Source organism: Apodemus sylvaticus, chromosome 4, assembly GCF_947179515.1.
Source record: "Apodemus sylvaticus chromosome 4, mApoSyl1.1, whole genome shotgun sequence".
NCBI classification, from domain to species: domain Eukaryota; kingdom Metazoa; phylum Chordata; class Mammalia; order Rodentia; family Muridae; genus Apodemus; species Apodemus sylvaticus.
The window spans coordinates 102,841,558-102,864,983 of NC_067475.1; the positions used below are offsets into that span (position 1 = coordinate 102,841,558).

At 40.3% G+C, this 23,426-nt stretch overlaps 1 protein-coding gene across 1 annotated transcript in view; it reads right to left on the bottom strand.

The window, feature by feature from the left end:
• The window catches only part of Lekr1 (leucine, glutamate and lysine rich 1), a 185,636-nt gene extending 163,868 nt beyond the window's left edge, over window positions 1–21,768 (bottom strand). Inside the window, exons 1-3 of the mRNA XM_052180402.1 lie at window positions 21,700–21,768; window positions 18,680–18,774; window positions 197–411 (exon numbers count right to left, since the gene is read on the bottom strand). Coding sequence (XP_052036362.1) covers window positions 197–411; window positions 18,680–18,727 — 263 coding nt within the window. The 5' untranslated portion in view covers window positions 18,728–18,774; window positions 21,700–21,768. The remainder of the gene's footprint in view (window positions 1–196; window positions 412–18,679; window positions 18,775–21,699) is intronic.
• Between the last annotated feature and the right edge of the window lie 1,658 nt (window positions 21,769–23,426).

Sequence of the window (23,426 nt, forward strand, 5' to 3'; positions counted from 1 at the left end):
CACAAATACAGCAGAAATTTACTTATATGAAAGGTAAGCAACCGCACAGCAAAGGATATAGAAACATACAGCCAGCCTGGAATTCTCAGGGCTTCTGGCCAGACCCGACTACTGGACTCACAGGCATGTTCCACCGTGCTACCCAAATCTACTGTTTGCCTTGAAACTAAATTAGACATAGGAAACATACTCCGACCTTTCCTTCTTGGACTCGTTGTCAGTTTTATACTGTTCAAACTCCTGCCTAAGAGACTGCAGCTTCTCTTGAAGTCTCTTTTCCCGCTCCACACCGCCTTGGTAAAATCTCATTTCTTCTTGTACTGCTTTCAGCTTTTCTTCCATAGCCTTAAATTCGTGAAGAATTAGATAGCTGACACCACAGTATTTACAAACTGTTTCTTCAGGAGACATCTAGGAAACAGAACATGTATTTATTAAAATTCATGTTTTTAATTGTGAAAGACGTTGTTATGCAATCATGCTATGGAGACACAGAAAATCCATAGTCTGCTATGCTGCTGGAATAGTCATTATGGCACTGGCTACAGCTGGATAAAGTGTTTAAAACCAACACAAAATCTTGGAAAGAGAAAAGAGTTTCTCGAAGAAATGATTTCTCCGTGGTATAGCTAAGAAATATTTACTCTTGAAATATCTTTCACAAAATAAAACTAAAAATGTTGAGAGCATCTTTACACCTTTAGTTCTGAGTCTGTCTCTAATATCAGAACCCACGAGCTTCTGCTGCCAACACTACAACCGTCTAGATCAGCACTTCTCCACCTGCGGGTCATGACTCCTGTGGCGGTCAAATGACCCTTTCACAGTGGTGGCATATCAGATATCCCGCATATCAGATATTTACAGTTCATAACAGTAGCAAAATTACAGCTATGAAGTGGCAATGAAAACAATTTTATGGCTGAGAGTCAGCACAGCAAGAGGACTGTAGGAAGGGCCGCAGCATGAGAGCCACTGACGCCTCTGACTTCAGATCGCATTTCACTCACTTATAAAATTATGGCACTGAACCAAATGAACTGTATGCTCTTACTCAGCTTCAACATTTAAAGATTTTTATAGAATTTAATATTCTGTCCAAACCTACAATAATAGGAAAAGCAGTTTGAACTTACTCTCTTCTTTGCTTTCTATATATTATAGGTTAAAACTGAGACTCCTGCAGCTCCATGGCTAGCTAAAAGGCGAGAATGTTAAAACTAAACCCAAGTCCTTTTAAAAAGCGATACTTATGTATTTATGTGCCATACTGTACTTACCTACCCTGGGCATATGGGTTCTCATGTCCTCCAGACAAAGTGTGTGTGGCTCTGGTCAAAATGAAGGCAGTGAAAAGCAAGACAGGAAAAAGACCCTTTTTTTTGTATTAAGAATAAATAATCCCTGGTAGCCTATGTTTGATTGGCTTTTCATAAAGGTAAGAGAGCTCCAGGGCACCAAAGTAAAATTAATTCTTAGATTATTCAATAAGACTTCTTTAAAAACATGTCTCATCATGGCTTGGAATTTGGTGACCGGTCTACCATGGCCTACAACCCACTGTCCTTCTATCTATTGTCTCCAATACTAGGATTGAAAGCTGCACACCACATGGGGTCAAAGTGTTTCTTCTTAATGCAGCCTTCCTTGATGTGGTAGAAAGTGCTCCTGTACCTGATACAGCACAGGAGGGAGACAGTGTCCCTGTACCTGTTGTAGTACAAGGAGGTAGCAAGTGTCTCTGTAACTATGTTCAGTACATCTACTTATCAACTCCATTGCATAAGTGTCACTTGGAACAAGCAAGTAAAAATGTTTTAAAATAAAAGTGTCTCACTTAAATGTTAGCAATTTCAAATCAAATGCCAGAATACAATGGTGAATGATTATATCAATCCCCTGCCACGGATACTAAATGTATAGATTTACAAAAAATATGTTTCAAAGAAATCATAAATGACTTGATTTAAGCTTTAGATGTGTTCTTTGGGTCTACTCTGACTGAGACATATTGTTCAGCCTCTATCCTGACATCCCAAAGAATGAGAAACTCCTCTCCAGTGCGGCCTATTCCATAATCTACCAGTTCTGTCTCCAAGGAAACCCTCTCATGTTCACCCCATCACTCCCCACCACACAAAACAACCTGGTCTCTCACAGAGCTCATTCTAAGATCTGAAGACTGCATGTGTCTTGTAACAGTCATCAGGGACACGCCCTATATCCTCTTCCTCAGATAACCCCCTCCAGTTCCTTCACACATAACAAGCTTCCTAGTCTCCATCCCATCCTGGCTTGCTCTGACTTGTCCTAGTTGTTTCCCAGCATGATGTCTAGAACTGAATGGTTCAGTGTGGCCGTTAATAAAGAAGAGAACAAGAAAAGACTCAAGCATGCTATTAGTCACAGAATTAGCAATACTTTGTAGTAGAACCTGAGCCTGTACCACTCTTCCATATTTTAGCAATTTTTTGTTATAATGCCATGTTAATTAATGCCCATTTAAGTGTGTACATACTGCTATTTAGTAATGTGACTTTGTCTACCCATCCACCCTACCCATTGTTGACTGATAGCCTCAAGTTAGATATTGAACACAGAAAAACCAACGTCTAGACAGGAATATGCCAACTAGTTCTGAAAGTACTGAAGAGTTAGGCAGTTAGGTGTTCTTAGTAACTATAAAGTGTGTGTGGTACAGAATTAGCCACATTACTGGCATGAAACACACACAGAGACGCTGAGTTTAAGAAATTATGGTTCTAATGGAAAGAAACAATAGTGGGAAAAGCTCATGTCCCACACCTGATGGCCTTCCAGTTCCTCACTTCAGTCCCTCTTGACAGCTGAATGTCCTACATGCACCTCAAGATCTTTGCCCAGATGTTTTATACTTTTTCCTTTACACTACTTATTCCTTGAAACCAGTATTTCCCATTCATCATTAAAAAAATTTCAAGAAATGAAAAGCTAAAATAAGTAAAGCAGTGCATTTTTGAGGTTCTCTAAATGTTCATTAAGGGAAAATATGTTATTGTGATCTGGAAATAAAATAATAAAATAATAATAGGCGTAAAAGAATGGTCTCCAAACTGGGCCAAGTGTAACTAAGATCCCTGAATTATCTACTAAATACATATATGGCACATAGATTCTCAGTTTTGTTCAATTATAGTTTTCTATATGCAAAACTGTGACAGAAATTATATAACTTTTTCAATTCTTAGTGTCTATGTGGACTTAATTGCTTGGAACACTTTTCTGAAACTGGAGAAGTTATGAGATATTTGGAGAAGTTATGAGATATTGTAATTATCCATACTGATCCAAATGAAGTCAATTATCTGTTTGTCGTGAATTATGATTTGCGTTTCCTTCTTCTAACTCAGTGTTCTATCATTTTATTTTCAAAGTAAAATAATAGCACACTGTCATTCCTGACAAGGGGGCCATCATTACCAGGAAGGTTCTGCCTCGTCTGCTGGAAGAGGCATTAACAAGTGGAGTATACCTAACGGATACAGAACCACTCAAAATATATACAATAAACTACCTCCTTAAATGTAGTGTTTTTGCTCCTAAAATTATAGTTATTTAATAAAAAATCATGATAACTTTTAAGAAGTAAATTAAGCTTAAACCTTTGTCAGCAGTCCTGACCATACTTAACTACAGAAACACCGCGCAGCCTCCTGCTGCCCTTGGAGCATTCCCTGCTCCAAGAGCTTGGCCTCCTTTCCTTCTCCTGTTAAACCTACCACACACTCACTGTCCTTTCTATTTTTGCTTGTGTAGAGAGAGGAAACAAACTTTAGACAAAGGTATAAGCAGTACAAAATGTTAACATTCTCAGATACTTTGTGCAGAGTCTGAAGTTCTGAGTTTGATTCCCAGGACCACAGGGTAGAAGGAAAGAACCAACTACTGACAGCTGTACTCCTACTTCCACACATACCACGGCACATGCACAACTGCCGTGGAACACAATAAATAAACTAAATAAAATTGAAATGTGAATGCCTTTATCAAAATAACATGGGTGTATAGCAAATTTCAGCCAAATTGGCAGAAAATTTTTGAAATAAGACAGTGGGTCTTTGCAACCATTAGCCAGACAAACCATTTCCTAAACCAATCGGGATCACTCCTCTTTATTAATTCAACTTTATAATAAATTTCATAACATATGTATAAAAGGACCTCACAACTGCATTTCACTTGATGATGTGATGATGGTGATGTGATGGTGATGGATGCCTGAGAGTTTGTCCCTTAGACTGGAAGACAAAGCTGTCCATTCTCATTGCCTTTATTCAATACAGTGCTGGAAGGACTAGCAGAATAAGGTGAAGCCACACATATCAAATGTTGTTCAAAATGTGGACACGATTTACATGATGAAAACCACAACATGCTGATTGAATAAACTGAATGCTATCATGGATCTCCAATCTTTAGACACTGTGATACAAAGTGGTCTTCTACAAAGTTCATGTTTGAGAAATGCACAACTGACTTACAAAGAAAAAAAACTGGAATTTTTTTCCATAACATTTTAAGTAAGTTTACAGTTTTGTGTTGGGCTACATTCATACCTATCCTGAGCTATATGGGAATTATAAAGACATACTGTGCTCATAGGTTTATGTAAATGACTCAAAAGTAGTTAAAATAAAATATACCTAGAAACACTGTCTACCTAAGATCTCCAGCTGACACACTGCACCCAGACTTGTGGAGAGAATCTCCATTCTCCTGCCTGCCCTCACTATTATCTCTCCAAGCCCATCCCAGCCCTTTACAGATTGTTTGCTGGAGCCTCTCCTACCTCCATTCCCTGGGGACTCCACAGAGGACTCAGCTTTCCTCCCCACCCCCCACCCACACCACTTTTCATCAGCTACTGATACCTAGAAACACTCTCCACAGGATCCCCATGGTCACATCTGGCAGGAACTGGGGTAAGTGAATTACACTATCCTTCTTCTCATCCTTTACCATCTTTCTATCCATTTTCATCCTCAACCTGATGATGATAACCTGCTTACAGATGCCCCTCCTCCCACCTCTGGAGACCCCAACTCTGGGTTCAGGCCCAAAGTCCCCTAGCCCTTTCATCCCTAGCTCTCCAGACAATTCTTTACCTTACTACAACCTATTTGTAGTATCTCCTTGTCACACTACACCTCCAGCTCCCAGGGGACCCTGCCTCTAGGTGTGAACGGGATCCCCTTAGCTCTTTCTTGAGGTTCCTCTTGGCCTTTTCTCCCAGCTCATCTTTCTTCCTCTCTGCCTCCCATGGACCTGCAGAAGCACTCCCTACCAGGCAATTGACATCTATCACACTTTCCTAAGATCCAGGGAGGGCAAAGAGATCAAGGAACAGAACACCTACCAAACAAAGGCAAGACCAGATATCAACACCTCAAATTATCTCAATCATCCCAACCTTAGATGCTTAGACACCAAGAGCAAAAACACAATAACAGCCAATGTACTAGATCCCAGTAACCCTACTCCAGTAGGCCCTGAAAGATGCAATACAGTTGAACACCAAAACAAGGACTTCAAAACAGCAATTATGAGTGTGTTCAAGGACCTTAAAGAGGCAATAAGTTAATCCCTTAATGAAGTCTATGAAAACACAGAATGGAATAATAAAAACTATTTAAAACATGAAAGCAGAATTTAACAAAGAAACAGAATCACTAAAGAAAACTCAAACTGAGATAAAACTAGAAATGAACAATTTAGGAAGCCAAACAGAAACCTCAGAAGTAAGCCTCACTCACAGAGTACAAAAAATGAAAGAAAGAATCTCAGGCATTAAAGACGAGGTACCAGAAATGAATACTAAGCCAAAGATAATGTTAAACCTAAAACAAACAAACAAACAAATAAATCCAGGCACAAAACATCCAGGAAATCTAGGACATTTAAAAGGACAAATATACAAATAAAGGAATACAGGAAGGAGGAAAAACCCAAGGCAAAGGCACAGAAAATATTTTCAACAAAATCAAAGTAGAAAATGTCCCTAATGTAAAGAAGATGCCTATTAAGGTACAATTATACAGAAAACAAAACAAACAGGACCAGCAAAGAAATTACTCATGACACATAATAAACAAGACACTAAACATACAGAACAGAGAAAGACTATTAAAAGCTAAAAGTAACACACAAAACTGTTAAGGTAACACTCTACTTCTCAAAGGAGACTTTAAGGGCCAAAAAAGCCTGTATGGATATTTGACAAAATCTAAGAGACCACAGATACCAGCCTAGACTACTATACCCAGCAAAACTATCATAGATAGCTAACTAGATAGATAAAAAGAAAGAGATTAATAAAAAAAAACATTTCCACAATAAAATCAAATTTCAGCAGTATCTATCTAGCAATCCAACTCTAGAGATGCCAGCAGACAAAAAATTTTAATCTCAAGAAGTTAAGCACTTGATGAGGACACCCCATTTAGGATTGATTGCAAGGTTTCTCATTCTCTGCACATTATCTGGGTGAGGGTGTCTATATTAGATTCCATATACTATACTATACAACAAAGTATCAGAAATCAATAAACACTGCTCACTGATAACTCTCAACATCAATAGCTTTAATTCCCCAATAAAAAGGCATCCACTTTACAGACTGTGTTAAGAAACAGGATCTGGGACTGGAGAGATGGATCAGTAGTTAAGAGCATTGACTGTTCTTCCAGAGGTCCTGAGTTCAATTCCCAGCAATCACATGGTAGCTCACAGTCATCTGTAATGGAATCTGATGTCCTCTTGTGGTGTGTCTGAAGACAACTACAGTGTACTCACATTGATAAATCTTTAAAGAAAGAAAGAAAAGACAAGAAGAGAAGAGAAGAGAAGAGAAGAGAAGAGAAGAGAAGAGAAGAGAAGAGAAGAGAAGAGAAGAGAAGAGAAGAGAAGAGAAACGAAACAGGATCCATCTTTCTGCTGGTTCCTAACTAGAGCTGCAAACACTAGTGACTTTGGTGTTCATGATACTAGAAAACAGTGTGCATGATACCAGAGGAGAAAGATGAACACCAGTCCAGCTACAAATCTTTCATCTACAGTGATGACCTGCCTGCATGCTATGCTGGTGCAATGATGGTGGCATAAACACTTTAGAAATAACCAGCCACTATCTGACGGGCCACTATCTGACTGGATATAAGACCCACGACCTAAAATGGAACCCACACCTACATGGGCCTTGATAGGCCATGGACCTAAGAGAAAACCAAATACTACTGTTCAGCTAAAGGAAAACAGCAATGAAAGTATTCCTAACAACATTCTGTATACCCACAGATCAGAGTCTCACTCTGCCACCATCATCAGAGTAGCTTCCTCCTAGAGTAGATGGGAACAATACAGACATTCACACCCAGAGAGTGCGCAGAGTGAGAAACCTTGCAATCAGTCCTAAATGGGCTGTCCTCATCAAATCCCTCCTTTCACGATCAGAAAGCTCTGCAAAAGAGGAAGAAGGATTACAACATCCAGAGGGGATACCAAGGAAACAGTGTTTCCCAGACACAACAAAACCTATGAAGCACACATGAACTTACAGAGACTACAGCAGCATGTGCAGAGCCTACACAGGTTCCAGACAGATAGGGCTCCAACACTGACAGTGTGAAGTACACACAAGCTCCCTTCCCTGACCAAGACCATATCTCCAATTGACAACTGCTTGCAAAAGAAAAATTCATTTCTGAAAGTGAGTCTCACTGGGTATACAAACCATACTTCAGGGCAAGTCTTATGCCCAGCAGTAGATGACCAACACAAAATGAACTCAGATATTTTGGGAGATATTTTTTGGTCTCATATTGCTTTGTTTGGGCATTTTTTAAACCTTATGAATCTTTTGTTTGTATATTATGTTTCCTAATTTTGTGTCCTTATGGAGTATGTGTGTGTACGTGTGTATGTCTGTGTGCACAAACACGCATGCATGCATGCATGCACATGTATACATTTTACATGCTTTTTATTAGCATATTCATTTTGTTGTATTTTTAATTGCTTTTTTATTTGCCTGTTTTCTTAAGAGAAAAAAAGGTGTGGACTTGGCAAGGGTTGGGAGAATCATAGAGGAGATGAGCAAGAGGAAACTGTGATCATAATATATTGTATGAAAAAAAAACTTTCTCTTAAATTAAAAAAAAATCATAAAAAATACCAGTCCTTTGATTTGATATATAGTTATAATTCAGTTCCTACCAATATTCAACTAAGATAATTTACAAATATAGAGAGCATTATTCTCAAATTTATATGGACAGCCAAAGAAACTAGAATAGCTAATATAATCCTTAAGAAAAAGAAGAACTGAAGAGATGACTATGTTACTAACTAATCAACTCAATGCTTTCTGTGCAAAGGAAGCACAGAGGTAAATGGAATAGGATTATAATGTAGAAAGGCCATATAAACAGGCCAACTTGTTGGCATGAAGACAATTCAATGAAGGTAAGAAAGCCTTTTCAAGAAACAGTACTGGTAAACTGGCTAGTCTTGTGTTAACACACACACACACACACACACACACACACACACACACACAAAACCCCTTCATCTAAACCTCCTGTTATACAAGTATATTCAAAATGGGTCATGGACTTAAATATAAAATAAAAATTTTAAGTGGACAAAAAAAAAAAAAACCAACATTAGAAAATCTTCAGTATGTAACCTAGTACAAGAGTTCCTATATCTTATTCTAGTTTGCTTTCTGTCACTGTGATAAAACACCCCAAACAAAAGCAACTTACTAGGCAAAGGGTTTATTATAGGTTTATACTTCCCAGTCAGGGCAAAAAACGATGAAGAAATCCTGCTTACTGGCCCCTCCCTTGGCTCATCTCATACTCATCTTGCTTTTGTTTATTTGGTTGGTTTTGTTTGTTTGTTTGTTTGTTTAGTTTTTTCCTTTATTGATATATTTTTTTATTTACATTTCAAATGATTTCCCCTTTTCTGGGTCCCCACTCCCTGAAAGTCCCATAAGCCCTCTTCCCTCCCCCTGTTCCTCCATCTACCCCTTCCCACTTCCCTGATCTGGTATTCCCCTATACTCTTGCACTGAGTCTTTCCAGAACCAGGGGCCACTCCTCCATTCTTTTTGGACATCATTTAATATGTGGATTATGTCTTGGGTATTCAAAGTTTCTAGGCTAATATCCACTTATCAGTGAATGCATACTATGATTGATCTTTTGAGACTGTGTTACCTCACTTGGTATGATGCTCTCCAGCTCCATCCATTTGCCTAAGAATTTCATGAATTCATTGTTTCTAATGGCTGAATAGTACTCCATTGTGTATATATACCACATTTTTTGCATCCACTCTTCTGTTGAGGGATACCTGGGTTCTTTCCAGCTTCTGGCTACTACAAATAGGGCTGCTATAAACATAGTGGAGCATGTGTCCTTATTGCATGCTGAAGAATCCTCTGGGTATATGCCCAGGAGTGGTATAGCAGGGTCCTCAGGAAGTGTCATGCCCAGTTTTCTGAGGAACCGCCAGACTGATTTCCAAAGTGGTTGTACCATCAGACCTATATGACAAGAACTTCAGATCTCTAAAGAAGGAAATCGAAGAAGATCTCAGAAAATGGAAAAATCTTCCATGCTCGTGGATTGGCAGGATTAATATAGTTAAAATGGCCATCTTGCCAAAGGCAATCTACAGATTCAATGCTATCCCCATAAAAATCCCAACCCAGTTCTTCATAGAGCTAGAAAGAGCAATTCTCAAATTCATCTGGAATAACAAAAAAACCCAGGATAGCTAAAACTATTCTCAACAGTAAAAGAACTTCAGGGGGATTCAGTATCCCAGACATCAAACTTTACTTCAGAGTAATAGTGATAAAAACTGCATGGTATTGGTACAATGTCAGGCAAGCAGATCAATGGAATAGGTTTGAAGACCCATAAATGAACCAACACACCTATGGTCACTTATCTTCGACAAAGGAGCTGAAAGCATCCAATGGAAAAAAGATAGTCTTTTTCAACAAATGGTGCTGGTTCAATTGGAGGTCAGCATGCAGAAGAATGCGAATCGATCCATTCTTATCTCCATGTACAAAGCTCAACTCCAAATGGATCAAGGACCTCCACATAAAACCTGACACACTGAAACTAATAGAAAAGAAACTGGGGAAGACCCTTGAGGACATGGGCACAGGGGAAAAGTTCCTGAATAGAACACCAATAGCTTACGCGCTAAGATCAAGAATTGACAAATGGGACCTCATAAAATTACTAAGTTTCTGTAAGGCAAAGGACACTGTCAAAAGGACAAAGCATCCATCAACCAACAGATTGGGAAAGGATCTTCACCAACCCCAAATCCAACAGAGGGCTAATATCTAATATATACAATTGTTTGTTTGTTTTAGAGACGGGGTTTCTTTGTGTAGCCTTGGCTGCTATAAGAACTAGCTCTATAGACTAGGCCAACCTTGAACTCAGAGAAATCCACCTGCCTCTGGCTCTCTGCTCCCTCTGCCCCCTCTGCCCCCTCTGCCTCCTCAACTCTGCCTCCTTAACTCAACTCTCATCTCCTCTCCTCTCCCCTCCCTTACCCTTCCCTCCCCTCCCCTCTCCTCCCTCCCTTCCTCCCTCTCCCTCTCCCTGCCTCTCCCTGCCTCTCCCTGCCTCTCCCTGCCTCTCTCTGCCTCCCTGCCTCCCTGCCTCCCTGCCTCCCTGCCTCTGCGTCCAGTTAGGACTAAAGGTGTACTCCATCATCACCACCCTCCAGCTTCATCTTCCTTTTTTATACAGTCCAGACCCACCTGCCTAGCTGTGTTGCTGCCCAGAGTGGGCTGGACTCTGTGACATCAATCATCAATAAAGCAAATCTCTTACAGGTCAGTCTTATCTGGTAATTCCTCAATCAAGGTTCCATGTTCTCAGGTAACACTAGAGTGTTTTGAGTTGACAATAACAGCTCACCACCACAACTTGATACAAAAAGCATGATCTGGAAGTGGAAATATTCACAACCTGGACTTCAACAGAATTAAACATCTTTGCTTTTTAAAAGAGCCACACCTGTGAAAATATTTAAAAATACAAACTACACATCAGGAGAAAGTATTTTCGGACCAAATACATGGCCAGTAGCTAAAGTATATAAAGAATTCTGAAAACTCAACAATTTTTAAACAATAATTAGAAGATAAGTGAAGAATACAACATTAGATCTAAAAAGACACACAGATGCTAGTCATTTCTTTTTCTGTTGCCATGGTAAAATAGTCTGCAAAAAGCAACTTAGAGGAGAAAGAGTTTATTCTGGCTTGAAGTTCAACAGTACAATGCATTCTGTGAGGAACATTTTAACCATTATCAGGAAGCAGAGAGTGTTGAATGCATGCTGCTATTGGTCAGCTGTCCTTCTCCATACAGTCCAGGATCCCAGGGAGAGAACAGTGCTACCCACAAGGTCTTCCCACATCAACTTAATCAAGATAATGCCCTTCAGGCATGCTCAGAAGTCCATCTCCCATGTCACTCTACATTGTATTAAACTGACAGTTAACACTAACCAAATACCAAACCAGCATATGAAAAGAGGTTCTATATTTTTAGAATTAGATTTTAAGAAAATACAAATGACAATTCCAGTGGAATCACTATTGCTACTGGCATCCTCAAGTGCTGGTAAAGATGTGGAAAGGTGAATCACAGGTATACTGATGTGAGAGAATAAAATGGTATGAGAAACAACTTATCATCTCTTAAAAAATAAACCTACCATATATCATTGTGTATTTACATTACAAAAATAAAAACACATATTCATGTAAATACCTTGTATACGCTAGCCAAGAACTGGGAACAGTCCATATACAATCCAAACAGTGACTGATTAAATGAACTGACACAGTCAAAGCATAGATCCAGTAATAAAAGTGAGGAACTCACTGGGTAGTCAAACATGACTTTAATCCCAGCACTCAGGAGGCAGAGGCAGGGGGATCTGCATGAGGTGCAGGACAGCTAGGACTACATAGAGAAACTGTCTTGACAAAAAAAAAAGCAAACAAAATTAATTAATTTAAAAAAGGAAACTCTTGATACAAACAACCTATTCTTGATATTCTTGTTTGTATCCTCTTGATACAAACAACAATAAATTCTGAAATACTGCCTAATAAAAAATAACACCCAAAATGTTGTATATTATGTGATGCCCATTTATATAACATTCTTAAAATAACAAACTTGTTGAAGATCAGATCAGTAGTTACCAAGAGTTATAGCATGGTGGGAGGAAAGAAAACCAGGAAAGTTAAGGTGAGTACAGTTTTTAAAAGACAATGTGAGGAATCACTGCTCTGAACTGACCCCATCAACTGTCAATCTTCTGGTTATAATATCATCCTTTAGTCTGCCAAATGTTACCCCATAAAACCACTCCATATTACTTCTTAAAATTGCATGTAAGTTTAATTTTCAAATCATAAAAATAAATAAGTCTGATTTAAATTAAAATACCAGATCAATAAAAGATATTTTATTGAGCAATAAATAAGTAAGTAAATGTTGGATCTGTGCTATAAAATCGTGCATGCCACATTACAGCCACCTCCACATGAGGGCAAGGCTCTTCTTCTCCTAGGAACCCAGGGACCTCCATAACCTTCTACAGCCAGTCAGCAAAAGAACTTTTTAACCACAAATCAAAAAATGAAGATTTTTCAAGATGGTATGTTTTCAAAATATTTTTACTAATGAAATACTTTGGATCACAGCATTAAAGTAAATAATGTTCCCATAAATTACACAGCTTGCATCATAAGGTGTCAAAACTGCAAGTGCTTTGCCACACAGCACATCCAAACACACACACACACACACACACACACACACACAACCACTTTCCAGAATGCTCAATCTAACATTTCTGACACCACTTTCTTTCTTTCTCTGCTCTAACTCAATACAAAATCTGAACCTATCCACAGTGGCCCAAAATGACCTGAAAAATTAAGTTTATTTTCTCTGGCAGTGACAACCTGTGCTTGGAAATATAAAACTGTTATCCTGAATAAATTTCAAAGTTCCAAAGTACTAAAATTACTTTACTGAAACAGGACGAAATGAGCTGTTAGTACTGGGGAAGGCTTGTCACCCTGGGAGGAACAGTGTCTCTCCAGCCCCTGCACAGGCACTTCTGTTTCGCAGAATAAACAACCCTGCTCCCTTTACTCTGTTGGGTGGTAATCAAGATCTCCTGACGCGAAAATCATATAATGTCTTCATTTTGTCACCATTTTAAAAACAAGGGATTAACTTTGCCTGTGGGAACTGACTTTCCACTACTCTGTTGCTATTCTTTTTGACCTACTCATATGCCCTAGCAAAAAGAGCAAAAGAAATTTGTTTTATTTTTTCTAACAAGAGGACATAGTCTCTAACATGAGCCGACAGTTCTGAGAGGAGGAGATCACAGCTAGGACTGCTGATCTCTAAGTGCTGTTTTCAATTTAAACTGTAAGCGTGAAAGAATGCACAACTGCGCGGCGTTCTACTTGCAGAAAGCTGGATGAAGTTTCCAGCAACACTGCTGGTCATCCCAGGCCAGAGACAGGTAGAAATCTATCTACTCAGCCCAGAGAAAGAACAGACTCAGAGATAGTGTTAAGTATACACACAAGTAAAATGTAAGGTCCAGCAAAAGACGACAGAGACATATACACCTTGTGGGCCTCGTGTACATTCTTTGTCACTTCTCGAGATGGAAGTCTGAAAAGTGCTGTGTGCTCAGCCAGAAACCATGATAAAAAGCAAAAAACCAGGAAATGAAAGTCAAAGATTATCTTATTTCTTCTTCCCTAAGATTCCCTGAGGAGATGAGATCAAAGAAAGGCGACTTAATCTTTGCCTCTGAGCAGGCAATAGACTCTCACTTCAGCTTATTACCCATCATTCTTCTCCATCCTTTCCTTTGATGGCCTCCTCTCTCACCTCCTTTTTAGTTTCCTCCAACTGTCATTTCTCCACTCCTGCTCCTTTTGCTAAGAATGGTACAGGGAAGCACTACCATGTTCACATTTTAATGCATTGGACATCCATTATCATATCACACAGCAGAAGTACAGAGAGAAAGAACAAAGGGCTCTCTCACCTCTCCTCTCTGATTTCTGTAGAAACCCTCCTTGCCTATACACAGGAAAAGAAAATAAAGAAACAGCAGGGGCATCTTTAGGAAGAAGAACCAGCCTATAAAGTAATACAAAAAGCTAAGAGACAAGAAAGAATGAAAAAAAAGGCTTTGAAAGACATTGCAGTCACTGTACACCAACACTGATTCACCCGCCTCCAGTCTTTCTTCCTCCCCAAAGAGTGGAGCACATTTTCTAAGCCATTATGAAAAATGTCCTTTTCTCCATCATAAAAAATAGATTCTAATTTGAATTGTCACTATTATAATTTCATGATAATAACCCTTACATAACACAAGGGGTTCTTACAAACCCCTTTGTGCTTACAAACACAAGGGCTTCAGATTTCAGATTTTCTCAGACTTTGGAATATATGCATATATAAAACGAGATCTCTGAGCTAAGACCCAAGTCTAATACTATCTTCATTTACGTTTTACCTGTGTTAAACACCTAGCCTAAATATGATCCTATTCATCTTAATGTATGTATGTGTGAAACAGATTCATAATGTAAAAGTTACATTTATAGCATAATATAAGCTCTGAATCCCTCCAGCTTTTGAAGCATTTTGCATTTCAGATCAGGAATACTCAATATGTATATTTAAATATTTAACATGATTCTATATAGAATGATGCAAGCTGGCCATTAGGTAATTAAATAAGTTAATGTGGACAGTGCAGATGATACATAGGTAAAGTTTTGAAAGATAAATGCTTACTTTTAAAGACTTCCTAAGTTTGGGGATGTCCACATATATACATTTTGGCTGCTTTATAGTCAAACCGCCAGACATTAATGGGTATAAAAGCATTTTTTTTAATAAGTGTATCTAACTTAGGTCTGAGAAAAGGCACAGTTAAACTTTACCTTCTACACATTGTGCAGGACAGGGCTATAACTAGTATCCTTGTCCCTAGGTTTAGATGCTGACCCTCCCCTGCTGTCCCCCCTCTCCGCAGTGACAGAACAGCACCAGCCATTCTTACTTCTAACTCCTCCAACATGACAACAACACTCTGCAACTCTAAGTCTATTGAAATACTTGGCTTTCAGGAACCAACTCTACAGTCATACCTTCTGCACAAAACTCCATCTTTGATGAAACCCAGTGTTCAGGGATTCAGGCTCAGAAGGACAGCTTGCAGGAGCTAGCTCTCTCTTTCTATCCTGGGTCCCAAGGATCCAACTGAGAACATCAGGCTTAGCAGCTGGTGCCTACGCCAGCTGAACAATTTCTCTGGCCTCCTGGACACTGCCTTATGCAACTTAAATCATAACACTGTCTTATAGACTTTTAATGTTACTTTTTTTTTCCTGACAAGTGATTAGGATCTGAAATATGGGCTTTTTGCTTTTAGTGTTTGTTTTACTGTTTCTTTTAACTTCTATTACAGCCAAGCAATATTTGAAAGAAACACAGTTCAGGTGAGAGGATGCTGGTGTTTTTCAAACCATGGAAGTGCCATTTCTGAAGCAGCAGCATAGCGGAGCTGCTTCCTATGTGCTTAGCATTTTACCGTGAACTTCAGAGGTAAAGAGAATGGCATGGGGGTGATTTAAAGGATCTCTTCCGGTAACTACACTTCCTATAAAGTTTCCATAAATCTGGAAGGTGGGCAGCAAGAACAGCACCAAGTCACGCCAATGGTATGACTAATGTTAACAGGCCATCTACAACAGCACACACACACACACACACACACACACACACTGGCAAAAGCACCGCTGAGAACTGACCATGGTTTCCAGTGAAGGGTGATGAATTATTATTAATGAAGAACTGGCTGTAAGGCTGGGGATGCAGCTTAGTTACAGACACATTGAGGTCCTATATTCAACTCTACGCAGGATAAAGGGCGGGGCGAGTTGATGATAGATTTGCTACAGAAGCTGTATCAACAGGGACAGCTAAAGCATAAGGTTGTAACTCACAATTATGTCAATTTTTGAAGAGATATTTTTTAGTTATTATATTTATAATGTATGGATTGGAAAAAAGTAAATATAGAAGAAATGCCTCTACCTAAAAACAGATGTAAATTAATACCGCTGAGGGTAGCATAAAAGCTATAAACTCTTGTTAACTAGAGTAAACAAATTATAAATATAAAATCAAAGCTGGTAAGATAATTCAGCAAATATTGCCAAGCCTAACAACCTGAGTTTGAGCTCTGAGACCCACATGGTAGAAGAAGAAAACCAATTTCCACCAGTCATCCTCTGACCCCCAAATGCTGTGGTCCAAACACACACACGCACACACACACATACACACATAATATACACAAACACATACACACACACAATACACACGGAGTATTTTAAATGTAAATTAAAGGAATTAAAGAAAAAAAGAGGAATGAGATTTACTTCTCCTTGGGACATTATATGGGCACTAAGTATTACTGAAGTACTAGTGGAATCACTACCAGTGTTAATGGTACGTTCTTACTTTTAAATTCATGTTTTCTTATTAAATAAGCAAAGCTGTTGGGGGTATGGTCATTTGATTCTCTAGATGCAGCTGTTGGGTATTCCCTTGCTGCCTTGGCTGCCTTGAATTAAAAGGACTTTTGGACAGTTAGCCTGCTACATTATTCTAGGACAGCCTCTGCCATTTTGAACACTTCTGAGAGGCTCTGAGCAAATGACACAGTGATCACAACTGCCTGCTCTGACCCCTGCAGATGCAGCCCCAGCCAGCACTGTTTGAAACCCTTTGTACCAGACTTTCTGCTATTACAAGCCTAAGTAAACTCCAGATGACCCTGCAACTATTTCTGCCTAGACCAGAGTAGCAGAGCATTCTCCATGGTGTCCTAGCTAGCAAAATGACAGTTAAGGACAGGTACAAAGAGGGCATTGTTTTCTTTCCGTGCAGGGGAGGCTGGCTGTGGTTCCTGTAAACACCTTTTCTCTGGCTATATAAACTGTCTGTATGCTCACTAGGAGAGATAGATAGGAAACACCCTTCTGTGCTTCCTCCCTGGTTTTGCAACACTGCTCAGGAGAAGGCTTCTTCCCTGTGTGACTTCTTGCCCACATTTGAAAACACAGGCTAAGCTGGTAACAAGACAACAGAGCCGGTGGCTCAGGCGCTGCAGCAGTCATGGCTGAGCAGCCAGCACAGTGAGCCACAGACATGGCTGAGCAGAGAGCACACCGAGCCACAGAAGCAAGAGCAGAGCTGGGCAGTCAAGGTGCAGAGTGGCAGCTAGAAAGCCGTGCAGGCACTAAACTGTGCGTGTATCTGGTCATGTGGCCTCCCAAAATGGCAGTGGCAACTTAAACTGTGGTCACAGCAACAAGAGGCAACTGAATAATCCAAGAGAGTGGTCATGGTGAAAACCAGAGGACCCAGCACTTGGGAGGCAGAGGCAGGCGGATTTCTGAGTTCGAGGCCAGCCTGGTCTACAGAGTGAGTTCCAGGATAACCAGGGCTATACAGAGAAACCCTGTCTCGAAAATCCAATATATATATATTAAGAATATATATATATACATATATAAAGAAAACCAGAGGAACCATGGAAGCACAGAAAGGACAGAGAGCTGAACAGTGAAAGCCTGTGAGGGACCAACAAGAGGAACTGCAGGCCTTGATCACAAAGAGTTTCAGAAAGTAGCATGTCTTTAGAGCCAGGGGTCTTCAAACAGACCCCAGGTCTAGGGGTTTTTAAACTGGTTACCACCAAGGGCTTAGCAATGCCAACTCCCTAGGTCCACACAAGAGTTGAAATACTTCTACGCCTGCCAGGAGGTCTAACACTTCTGAAGCTAAGGCTCCTGCTACTTGAGGCCTTCCTGAGAGCTGAATACTGCAGAGTGCTACCTGCTTTTGTTCCCACCTGCCTGCTACCAACACTCAAAACACTAAGGAACCTGGAAAAGCATGCCCTTACCTACCCACAGTTTCCATCTGGATAGAACAAAGGACAACACAGATTGGCAACTGGTTAAAACCATATCTAAACCGGGTATGGTGGTGCTCACCTTTAATCCCAGCTCTCAGGAGGCAAAGGGAGGCCAATCACTGTGAATTCCAGGCCTGTAGGCCTATGCAGTGAGTTCTAAGCCAGCCAACGCCACACAATTAAATTCTATCTAAAACAAAACACAATAAAGCAGCACCTTGGACATAGTGACTGATGAAAATTAACATATGTAAAATTGCATTATGTAAAAAAAAATCACAAAGGTTATGAACAATTCTGGGATCTGCTTCCATTAGGACTCTAAAGCCAATTCAATACTGAGGCGGGATTCTGCATCTGCTTTATTGCACAGTCTGTGCAGTCACAGTTACAGGGTGGTTCCTCCTCCTCCCACCACAGATTCATCCCTGGATCTGTTGTAGCTCTCTACGTTCTAACGTTCTCTAACGTTCACTCTCCTGTATTTTAGAATGATCTAACCGCTGACAAACTCCTAATGTTACACTCTTACAATGCAACATCGTACCTTCTGGATTTCTTCAGGTAAGGCATGCATGGGAATGTGGCGATCCATAATTCCCAAAACGCCCGGAGAGAGCACTGCCCGGAGAGACAAACGGTCTAAAAACATTGATGGCAATAGTCAGAATTCATAACAAGGAAATTCAAAGGATTTAAACTTTCTTAGTATCTGGGGGTGAACTGGCAATAAGCACGTCAACAGGTGTTTGTTTCACCAGTTCCATGGTAGAAGGTAAAATTTAAGTTTCCTCAGCTAGTTTTTAAGCCACTCACACAGAAGAGTTTATATATATATTACTGACTTATACACCTTTTTCTTTCAGAAATTTATAAACTAATAGTAATAATAATAGTGCTTTACTAATTATTTGTTTTGCAGCAGAGTAACTAAGATTTTAAGTAGACTTATTTCAGTAAGTAACAATTTTCTGAAAAACTATAGAAATCAATACCAAATAATATCGGATTATAGCTCAGCAGGATAAGAAAAAATGCTTGTGCTATCAAGGCTTGTTTAAATTGTAGAGTACAAAAAATACTTAGAGTCACTAAATTATGATATTCAGGCACTCAGCTAAAAAGCCACCAAAGCATCAGCGACAGCATACCAACGGTAACAGAAAGGGCAAAATACATACATTTATCGAGATTTTACTTTTAACAGATTTCACTTTCTAATACCAACAATTCAATATAAAACTTTTTTTATTGCTCTGATGAAACCACAGACAACAGAGACATTATTTTCTTCCTTCAATTTTTTTCCCAAATTGGACAAAGAATACCCAATCCAGTCTTATCGATGATGAGTCTATCTGTCCATGGAAAGAGTAAAGGGGACTAAGAAAGATGGCTTACTGATTAAAGCCCATGCCATACAGTGTAATCCCAGCACCCATACATGTAGAAATACCAGACTTGGCAGGCAGAGACAGGGATCCCAGAAGCAAGATGGGTGACTGGGCTCACGGACTCAGGTGAGAGACCCTGTAAGGCAGAGAGTGTCAAAAACACTTGGCATCAAACTCTGCCCTCCATACATACATGAACATGCAAACACAGGCGTGCCTATGAACATGAACACACACATCACACATACATTCGTACTAACCAAATGTAGCACGCACTCGCAGGCATGGGCACACACACACACACACACACACACACACACACACACACACACAAGTAGAAGATATCAAGGCAGGAGTGGTGGAGTGGTGCAGCAGATTCAAGTGACAGAAACACAGATTCCACAGCAGAAAAGGTGGTCTAAGGCCCACGGCTGCTGAACACAGGCAAGGTAAAAGTCAAGAAAGGATAATGACCTATCTATCTTTCAGGTGGGGGATGGGAAGTCAGCAAAGGCTTCCTAAGATTGAGTTAAGTCAGGGAAAAGAGACTGAAGGAAAAAAATAATGGTGGTTTAGGGGAGGGGGGATATCAGGAAAGGTTTTACCATTGGCAATGTAAAGGAAGACAATATTCAATAAAAAAAAGGCAAAAAATAATAATAATGGTGGTGTTATTTCTGTAAACTATGCAGGGTGGAGGAGATTCCTCAAGCTTGTGTTAGCCCAAAATATCCCTCATTTCAATAAGCTACAATTTAAAACAAACAAAACTAATAAGCTGTCGTCCCACAGTGTGTTTGGTAATGTTAACTGAGGTCAACCACGGGAGTAAAGTCAATCATGTCAACATGGGTCCAAGTGACCAAGTACATAATCTGATACTGTCATAGTCACACGGCAAGAAACCAGGAGGCTCATTATCTTCAGTTAAGCCATCACTGGTAAATGGAAATCATAGTATCTTTGGCTCCACAGGATTATGTTTGCCTTAAATAACCAACTATAATCTCCTCTTAAAGTACAATCCACAAAAGAATTAGCAAACATGGACATAATGTATAAATTCAAGGTACCAGTAGGTTATTTATTATTTAATGCCTTCACTGTGACTACCCCAGAGTATGACTAGATCACCAGAAGTGGTAGGCTTTTGGCTATGAACAAAAAATTAAAAATAGCATCCTGGTAAATTAGAAGGCCCTCCCAAACATAGGGGTGGAGGAGAAACTGATTTCAATGCGCATCGCAGAAGACATGGTAACAAGATTAGGAATCTCATTCTTTTCATACAGTCTAGACACATTCATTGCATTTGTCCCAAGAACATTTATAACTTGTCCTAATATAAAGAGGTCTTTTAACATTTTATTGTAAACCTATGTAAACTGTGAGTGCAATCTGTAGTTGCTTTTCTGCTAAACAATGCACGTTGATGGTTACAACTAAGAGGTGGGCGCCTAAAATTCCCAAGATAACTAAAAAGGCACTACTTTCTTTAACGTTTATTTTTGTTATGCCTATATTTTAAGGAAACAGCTTCTAAGCCATTTCAAAAAGTCCATTGGGTCGAAAAGTAGAATTCGCAGATAATTCTGCTTTTCAAGAAGTGTGAGGCTGTTTGCTCTTTGGCAGGAGAAAACTTGTAATTTTTAATTTACCCATTCATTATTTTATCAAACAAGTTCCTCTTGGTCTTTCCCATCATATATGTGGAAACTGTCCTTGGCAAGAGTACAGTTGTACGTGGCCGCTGCTACGTGCGTGTTTGCGAACCTTCTCTGTGACAATGGTCACGAGATAGATGTGTGTGTTCTTAAATGCAGAAACGTCCTTGGTGGTTCACTTCCGACTCTTACAGCGGTGTCACGCCCGGTCATTAACTCGGGTTCTGCTTCCAGGCCCTTCCTCAAGTACCATTCCCGGGGCGTGATTCACAAGAGGGCAGCTCGGGGGCAAGAGAGCCGGAGGTCACGCCCCGAGATTGCAGGAAACTAAGCGCCCGACAGGACCGCGCTGGCCCAGGCCTCGCCCGGGGCGCCGAGAGGCCGCCCCGCCTTCCCGTCTTCCTCCTCCCGGCCCGCCGCCCCGCTGGCCGGCGCCGGTGGCCTCTGCGCCGGAACTGCGTCCCCGCCAGCCGGGTCCTCTGAGGACTGAGAAAAGCCATGGCCCTCACCTAGTCCGGGACTCCGCTGGGTGTAAAACGGCTTCCCCGGTCTCCCGGGCGACCGCGCTGCACGTTGGCCTGACGTCAAGGCGCAGTGACATCACTGCCCACGCCTTCGCCGACGCGGAAGCGGAGCTCCTTTGCATCACTTGTCCCTAAAGCGAGCTAGGCGGAAGCTGGCGCAGGTGGCGGGGTCGGAGGAGAGGGCGTATTTACGCGCTGGTCTGTGACAGGGTTGGGGCTCTGGAACCTGCGGGGATGGCAGACAGCCAAGGCTGAAGAAGAGGCGGGAAGTGGGTGGCCATGTGGTCTACTGCAGGGGCAATCATTGCCCTCGAACAGAAGAAAAAGATGCTTTTAAATGGAATGATAGCAAGTTCTCAGTCTTTGCCTCGAGGGCAGATTGACTGGGGGAAGGCTTGTGTAAAATTTCATTCTGGTCCAAAAGAAGACAAGATGAAGTTCATGAAGTATTAATGAGACGTGCTACTGCACACTCAAGTTATAGAAGGCCTCTGTTTTTACTCACTGACGATGTCCCTTTATTTATACTTTATTCATAAACAAATATTGATGACCTACTACGCAACAAGCAAACAGGGTGAGATGATGCTTGGTGACTAACACAGGCCACTAGTATGATTAGTGTCTTCTTCGTAGTCCACTCCTTTTTCAGAATTATGAGGTCCTCCGGGAACTAAAGAAAACATGGTCTCCTAGAAGAAAAGAACAGTAATTACTGTTAAATAGTTTGCATGCATAGAAAGAAAATGCACTGAAGAGAGAAAGGTGAACAGGTGATTTGAAATAGCGTCAAAACTATTGAAGCTGCTGGTTGATACCTAGTATGAAAATGGTGAATACTTCCCTAAGTATTGAAAGGTATAGTTAATACAGAAACTAGCAACAGTTACTACTGAGTAACTAGTATTATGTACCATATATGATTGAATATATAGTAGAGAGTTAGAAACAGAAGGCTTCCAACAGCATCACCAAAAATGTTGCCATAACATTAACATCCCTGTATATTAGGAATTTTATAGCCAGTGCTGTTACCCAAACTATCATTTTAGGGCACATAACTACAGTTGGGCAATAATGTTATTTACTGAGCACTTATATCTAAAAGGGAATGCAACGCTCTGAAAATGGGGTGAAATCCCATGGAAACACTATAATTTACTTTCATCTATGTCTACTCTCTACACATCACCTTGAGTCATTTTCCTTGCCACTATAAATGCCCCTCAAGCCTAACTCCCACTGCTTATTAGTCACAAGCCAAACTTTCTGTGGCACCCCTACAGTACATTTTCATCATTATACAAAATTCAATTAGACAGTGGTAGAGCCAGTAAGAATGTCAAAGAAAAGATCACTCTTTGGAAAGAACACAAATAAGAAGTGTATTTCCCATTGGTCACGCTATGCCAGATAGCCAAGAAAACATGCATGCAAGAAACAGTATGTGGACCCTACAGGTTGTATTTGGAATTATATGTGTATATGCAAATACATGCTTAAATCCAATAACAATTGAGTAAAAGAAAGACATTTTGTGCCCAGTCTAATTGTATCTTGCTATGCTATGTTTGGTGGATATCACTGGGAGGCTTGCTCTTTCCTGAAGAGACATGGCAGAGCAGTGAATCTGGAGGAGAGGAGGGGCTGGGGCCAGGGGCTGGGAATTATGGAGGGAGGGGAGGTTGTGGTCAGGATGTATGAGAGAAAAA